The 6,667-nt window shown below is 37.0% G+C and overlaps 1 protein-coding gene across 1 annotated transcript in view; it reads right to left on the bottom strand.

Moving 5' to 3' along the window:
• SATL1 (spermidine/spermine N1-acetyl transferase-like 1) overlaps window positions 1–6,667 on the bottom strand; it is a 175,487-nt gene that overhangs the window by 35,267 nt on the left and 133,553 nt on the right. The window contains exons 2-3 of the mRNA XM_012647134.1: window positions 419–628; window positions 186–364 (exon numbers count right to left, since the gene is read on the bottom strand). Of these exons, the coding sequence (XP_012502588.1) occupies window positions 186–364; window positions 419–628 (389 nt within the window). The remainder of the gene's footprint in view (window positions 1–185; window positions 365–418; window positions 629–6,667) is intronic.

Here is a 6,667-nt window from a genome sequence, read left to right as displayed (position 1 = left end):
GAGCCTAGTTGTGTACTGCTTGATAGAGTTGTATCTGATTGGATCGTGTCTAGCTGACTCGTGCCTGATTGACTCGTACTTGATGAGCTGGTAGTTCGTTGCCTTGGGTCTGTTTGCCACATTCCTGGGTGGCTCAGGACTATTTCGCTCATGCCTGGGTGCCACATGCCTTGGTGGCTCGGGACTTGTTGGCTCATGCCTGGTTGTGACGTGCCTGGGTGTCTCGGGACTGGTTGGCTCATGCCTGGTTGCGACATGCCTGGCTGGCTCAAGCCTGGTTGGCGTATGTCTGATTGGCTTATACCTAGTTGCCATGTGCCTGGTTGTTTCATGCCGGGTTGGTTTATGTCTGGGAGGCTTCTGTCTGATTGCCCTTTGCCTAGTTGTTTTACATCAGGTTGGTTTATGTCTAGCAGGCTTGTGCCTGGTTGCCTCATGGGTGGTTCACTCATGCTCTGTTGGTTCATGCCCAGTTGGTTCATGTCATGTAGGCTTGTGCTTGGTTGATTCATGTCCAGTTGGTTCATACCAATTAAGCTTATGCTTGGCTGTCTTGTGCCTGTTTCATTCATGTCTGGTAAACTTGATTGGTTCATGTCTGATTTGCTCATGTCCAGTTGATTCGTGCCTGATTAGTTGAGTATGGGTTGGCCGAGGACTGGTTGATTTATGACTGTTTGGCCGAGGACTGGGTGGCAGATAATGGATTGGCAGATGACTGGTTGGCTAATGTCTAAGTGTCTTGATGGAACAGGATCCCTTAACTAAAGTGCTGTGGTGAAAGGCTGTCAGCTATTCCCAGTTTTTCTCAGCTTGATTCGCGCTTCAAGATATTCCTCTATTGAGTTGGAAATTATTAAAAGAAAGGGCTACCTCAGGAAGGTTATTGATGCCTCGGATTTGCTGGAGTTGACTTCACCAGCGATCACAGCTGCAGCCTTCTCCGGGTTTCAAGTTGTCATCTGGCCTTTCATTGCCAACAGGCTGGAAGTAAGGGGAAGAAAAAAATGACCCTGGAGGAGTTGAACCACCTTATCCCCCTTGCGTGGTCACTGCGTCACAGTGCCGAAGTCACAATGCCGGTATCTACATGTCTACGTGCTCCCCCGTGTGGTGAGGGAGGGGCGAGGCAGGGCCGGTTTGACCACTTTATTTCCTCCTCTCTAAGAGCTTAAGAGAGAGAGAAATAAGAGGCCGGAATGAGTCTCAGAACTTATGCTTGGTACTCCAAAGAGTCCCTGCTGTTTTAACCAACCAATTCAAAAACACTTGCCCCAACTCTCCTCCCTTTCCCGTGTCCCAGTCCTCAAATAATTCACTTCCTATTCTTGTCCTGATTTTCACTTAACACTAGAAACTAGAATGCTTAAAAGGATTGTTCCTATTAGGTGTTCAAGTCCCGAACGCAGAAAATATTTCTTTTTTAAGTTTTTTTTTTATTTCAGAGTATTACGGGGTTACAAACGCTTTTATTACATAAATTGCCTTTGCACCGCCCGACAAGCCTGCCCATCCCCCAGACAGCGCACACCGCATCCGTTAGGTGTGAATTTACCCATCCCCTCCTCCCCCTCCCACAAAAATATTTCTTTAAAAATAATTAATAATAGCTACAGCTACTGTTTATTGAGGTTTTTATGACCCGGGCTCAATGGGAAGCACTTTACGTTTTCTCATTCAATCCATAGCAACCCTATTATCCCCAATTCGGAGGAAACTGACTCAAAAGATTTGGTAACCTGCCCAAGGACTCATAACAGTTGGCAGAAAGCCTGTATTAATACCCAGATCTATCTGACTCCCTTTTCAGGGGTTTTTTTGGTTTGTTTTTTACTATTACTCTGTCCTGCCTCTTACATATATTCTTCTCATTCTCTATCCCCACATCTGTGAAGTCAGGCATGTCCTTTTACCCCTCCCCTCCACAGAATTCTTTCCCCATCATTTTATCTAAGGGCCCATTTCTTCACCATTGTTTATTATGTAACTGGTGCTTATATTGTTTTAGATGGAGTATCTTTTATTTTTTAAATATACCTAAGAAACTTGGTTGAGGCTGTTATCTTACACTGTGCTAAGGGCTTTATATGTGCATTGTTTCCTTTAATCATCAAAGCAATTCTATGATGTATGTACTAATGTTCCCCATTTTATCAATAAACTGGAACTTAGAAAGATTAACCAAATTCTCCAAGTGTAGTAAATGGCAGATTAGGGATGGGGTCCAAAGCCCATCCCGTAGATGGAAGGGTTCAAATTAAACTAGAGAGCCTAATCACTGTTAGACCTATGCCAGCTATAAATGGTAGGTAGAGAGCCCAACTTCTTAGCATGATGTAAAATCAAGTCACATTGAAGAACTATGCCAAGCCTAATACAAATTATATGTAGGTACATTGCTATTCTTTGTCCATCTTGGAATATAAGTGAGAGCTAAAATTTAATTAATACTTCCTGTGGTGTCCAGCACAGTTCTAAGGAACACTTTGCTTGTATTAACTCAGTTAATCCCCACAACAATCCAATGAGGTAGGTTATATGATTGTCTCCATTCTGCAGGTAAAGAAACTGATGTTCAGAGAACTTAAGTAACTTGACTTGGGTCACACAGCTAAAAGTCCAGCCAAAATAAGGAAAACCCAGTTATTTTGTTTTTTTTCTGAAATGCCAGGAAAGAGGTGAAGTAATTTTGCTGTTTGCTTTACAAAATCAAACAATTTGCATAATTTATTGTGGGGATGGGTGAAGTTTGTTTTTTGCTTTATTAGAGGAGGAAGCAAGTGTTAGGCTTCTGGTTGATGCCTTTAAGGAGTAAAATTAGAAAAATGCAATTTACTGTTCTTGAACTGGTTAACAAGTTTCTTTTGCATTTTGGCTCAACCTTTACACCAGTTGAAGGCCGTTTGAGTATTTGTTTTCTTGGTTTTTTTGAAGAATATTATGTTTGAACATTATGCAATTGTGTTTTTAAGGGAACATACACAAAATATATATTTTTGCTTAAAGTTATTTGTTAGCATAACTTATCCCATCTTGGAAACTCAGAATGAGACTACCTTCATCCACCATTCAAAAATCTACTGTAACTTGTAGATCATCCAGGAAAAACCAGTTTTTAGAATATTTAAACAAAAGCTTTAGTAGTCCATCTTGCCACAAGGTGGCAGTGTTTTCCAGTTTAGAAACCAAAAATCTAAATGATAAATGCTGTAAGCTTGTTTATATTTCATAAGAGTGTACATTATTCGAATTTGAGGTTTTCTTCCTTTCCAGATATTATCAGGAAATTTCCAAAAATGTAATTTTAATCTTAAGATACTATTTTATTAAAGATCTAGTCTAGGTAGTGAGTTTTGTAAGCCAAGACGTGCCAAATTCTATTTCTAAAAGTTCAAAATGTACATTCATTGTTCAGTCTTCCAAAATGTTTTGAATTAATGTAGCATATAAAGCCATACCTCATAGATCTAAAAATATGGATATGTTCATGCATTTAAATTATAATTACTGCAAAACATAAGATCCTCTTTTCTGAAGATGCTAAGTCAAATCCAGTATTCTTAATTTTGACTCCAGCTTGGTTTTATCTAGATGAATACTCACAATTAAGAAAAGTCATTTGTATAATTTTCATCTATAGCAAGCATAGTTTAAATTTGTGGGAATCTCTGTATACCTCAGAGCCAATGTTTATTTTTTTCTCTTCCTTTTAAGTTCACCTGCCTTTTTTACCTTCTGTAAGATGCAAACAAGAAGGAAGGAAGAAAGGGGGAAACACGGGGCTCAAGGGAGGGGAACTTAAGGAGCCAGACTGGAACAGAGCTGAAAAATGTTTTTTTTTTCTGAAATAAAAACTTTAAGTACTTTGGAGACATTCATCCATAAGCAACACTTACTTTTAAAAATAATATTTATTAAAGAATACATGCTCACTGCAGAAAATTTGGAAAATATCTATGACAAGCAGACAAAAATTAGCTCTAGAGTTTGCTGTAATTGGAAAGGAGCATACCCAATAATTTAAATTTTCTTCCTTTCCAGATATTCATCTTTTTGCTTTTGTTGTCTCTTTGCTTCGCTAAGCATGCAAATCAGAGATAAATGTTGTTGTTTTGGGGGTTTTTTTTTGCTTTTTTTAATTTAGAAAAGTTCCCCAACTGTAACCTTTTATAAAAGGCAAGATGGGTCTAGAGCCTAGTCTGGGATGGAGGCTGAGAATGAAATTGCTTTGCATATAAAATGGAGAACCTGTATTGTATTTTATTTTATCTTTTATTTTTTTAGAGAGCAGTCTAGAGAAAGACACTGAGAATCCCAGGAACTAGGAAAAGAGGGGCTAAATGGAAGAGAAGGGAAGAACTCTTGGCTTGAGGGGCACAACCTGGCAAAATGGTAGTAGGGTGAGACCTAGGGTGCAAAACAGCCACTGACAGTTTCTATTTAAGATGTCAATATTCAGTTTTAAATTATTTCCTATTGGTGTTGTGTGGAAGTATGTCTACTTTCTCCCCAAAGCTTTACTCATAGTTGCTTACCACATGCTAACCTTGTATTTGTGGTACTATGAGGACATGAAAGCAGGGGGATGGGGGCCACATATAGGGCAGAGGTATTGAAAGAAGACAGCAGCTGCAGGAGTTGAACCCAGAGACTGAGAGAACTGACTGTAGCTTGAACTTATTCATAAACAGGCTTATAAGAAGAAGGTTACCTTGGAAAAGAAGGGCTGAGTAAAAAGAATAGATCCTGCTGTTACTTGGGGTAGAAACTCAAGGCATTTGGTTATTACAGGAATAAGTGACTCCAGAAGATTAGGAGACATTTGGATTACCTAAGAAACACATAAATAGAAATGAAAAATTGCTTAGAATTATAACTGGAGATAACCGCTATTAACATTTCAATGACTATCCTTCTACTTTTTTATTCTTTTTAAATAGATAGATAGATAGATAGATAGAATCTTTAAATAAAATTGACATCATAATAGCTATCTTTTTTTTCACTTAACAATATATTGTATTCTTGAAAATTGCTGACAGAGTAGATTTTAAGTGTTCTCACCACGAAGAAATGATTAAGTATGGTAGGTAATGCATATGTTAATTGGCTTCATTTAGCCATTCCACAATGTATATATATTTCAAAACAACATGTTGTACAAGATAACTATATAAAAGTTTTGTCAATTAAAATAAATTAATTTTTAAAAATTAAAAAAGCAAAAATATTATATTAATATCACTTTAAATATTTCCTGGAAACCATGGAGACTTTTTGGAAAAATAGCACTAGATGACTCCCAGACAAAAGCCCTATTTAAGATGCTTGAATACCTTGCATTTGATATATAGGACACTTAGGGAAAAAATCTCCTTCAGTATATAAGTTGCAGCACATACCCAAGGAGTGTCAAGTTAGAACATTCTTTTTATGTTAAAAAATCTGTTTTTACTCTAACTCCTCAAATATTTTAAGGAGAATCAGAGGAAACTGGTGGAGAAAAGCTATCCTTAAAAGGGGTTTTGGATACCATTAGTAGCAATTAATGACATTTAACATTTCTAGGTTTTTTTTCATTATATTTTAATAACAAAGAGTAAAATCAGATTTAGTGTATTTTTAAATTAAGTTAATGAAAGACTAAAATCAAAAATGTCAAGTACTAATAGAATAATTCAGAAAACATTTATGAAATAGCTTTTCCTCACTTTGATTATTAATTATTAAGAAATTTAATGTAATTTAAATCATGCTTTTCCCCTTTCAAATAGTCTTCCTTTTAAACTGCTTGGTAACCCAACTAAATATTATTATAATCTTATTTTTCTAGTATCTTAAAATATCCTTGCACCTGTGCTAGTACTCTGGGAAAGCCTCTTTCTGCAAGTTGAGGTGATGCAGGGGACGGATACTACAGCTGTGACCCTAGAAAGATTTTATATTCTCTTCTTATCTGTACTCACAAATCTTACTAATTTTACACCATTCATTTATTGTCTTTCTGAAATGTCCCCAGTTTAGAAGGAAATCGCAGCTCCAAAAGGGGCACAATGACAGTCTTTCTCCAAATACAACCACAAAGCGATATTTGTGGAGACAATGAGAGGTATAGTTAAAAGCTCTTCAGAGGAACATAATTCTGGAATGAAAGAAAAGCAGAAAGGCTAACAAAGCTGATGAAATTGAGAATTTGGTTTACTTTGAGATTTTTAGGAAACATCCAACATAGCAGAAAGCAAAGTTAGAGGAAGCACATTTCCAGAAACTGAGTTTATGTCAATGGTGTTTGATGAGAGAGTTCTGCTTCATTTGAACTTTGTAACTAGAAAAATCATAGCAATAAGCTATCTTCTGTAGTATCTTGAGATATTATGGATAAGGTTATTACCATGAACATTGTGCTTAGCTAATAAGTACTCATCAGATGCTAGTTATTTCACAACATACACACTTAGACGGACTCCTTTTCTTCCACAAAAATTTCTATAACAAAAACAATTTAGAGTTTTCGATCATAGAGAAGGATGTAGACAAACAAATCCTGCTTAAGTTGGCCCTGGGCCCTGTAGATCATTGATTTGGTGATGATATTCTCAACATTGTAATGGCCTTCAGTTGGCAGGAGTGCATAGAATCTTAGAAGATAATCTCAGAATTTAAGATG

This window comes from Propithecus coquereli, unplaced genomic scaffold (assembly GCF_000956105.1).
Source record: "Propithecus coquereli isolate 6110/MARCELLA unplaced genomic scaffold, Pcoq_1.0 Scaffold257, whole genome shotgun sequence".
Lineage (NCBI taxonomy): Eukaryota > Metazoa > Chordata > Mammalia > Primates > Indriidae > Propithecus > Propithecus coquereli.
The sequence above is the reverse complement of the archived record's forward strand: the minus strand, read 5'-3'. Positions and strand labels throughout refer to the sequence as shown.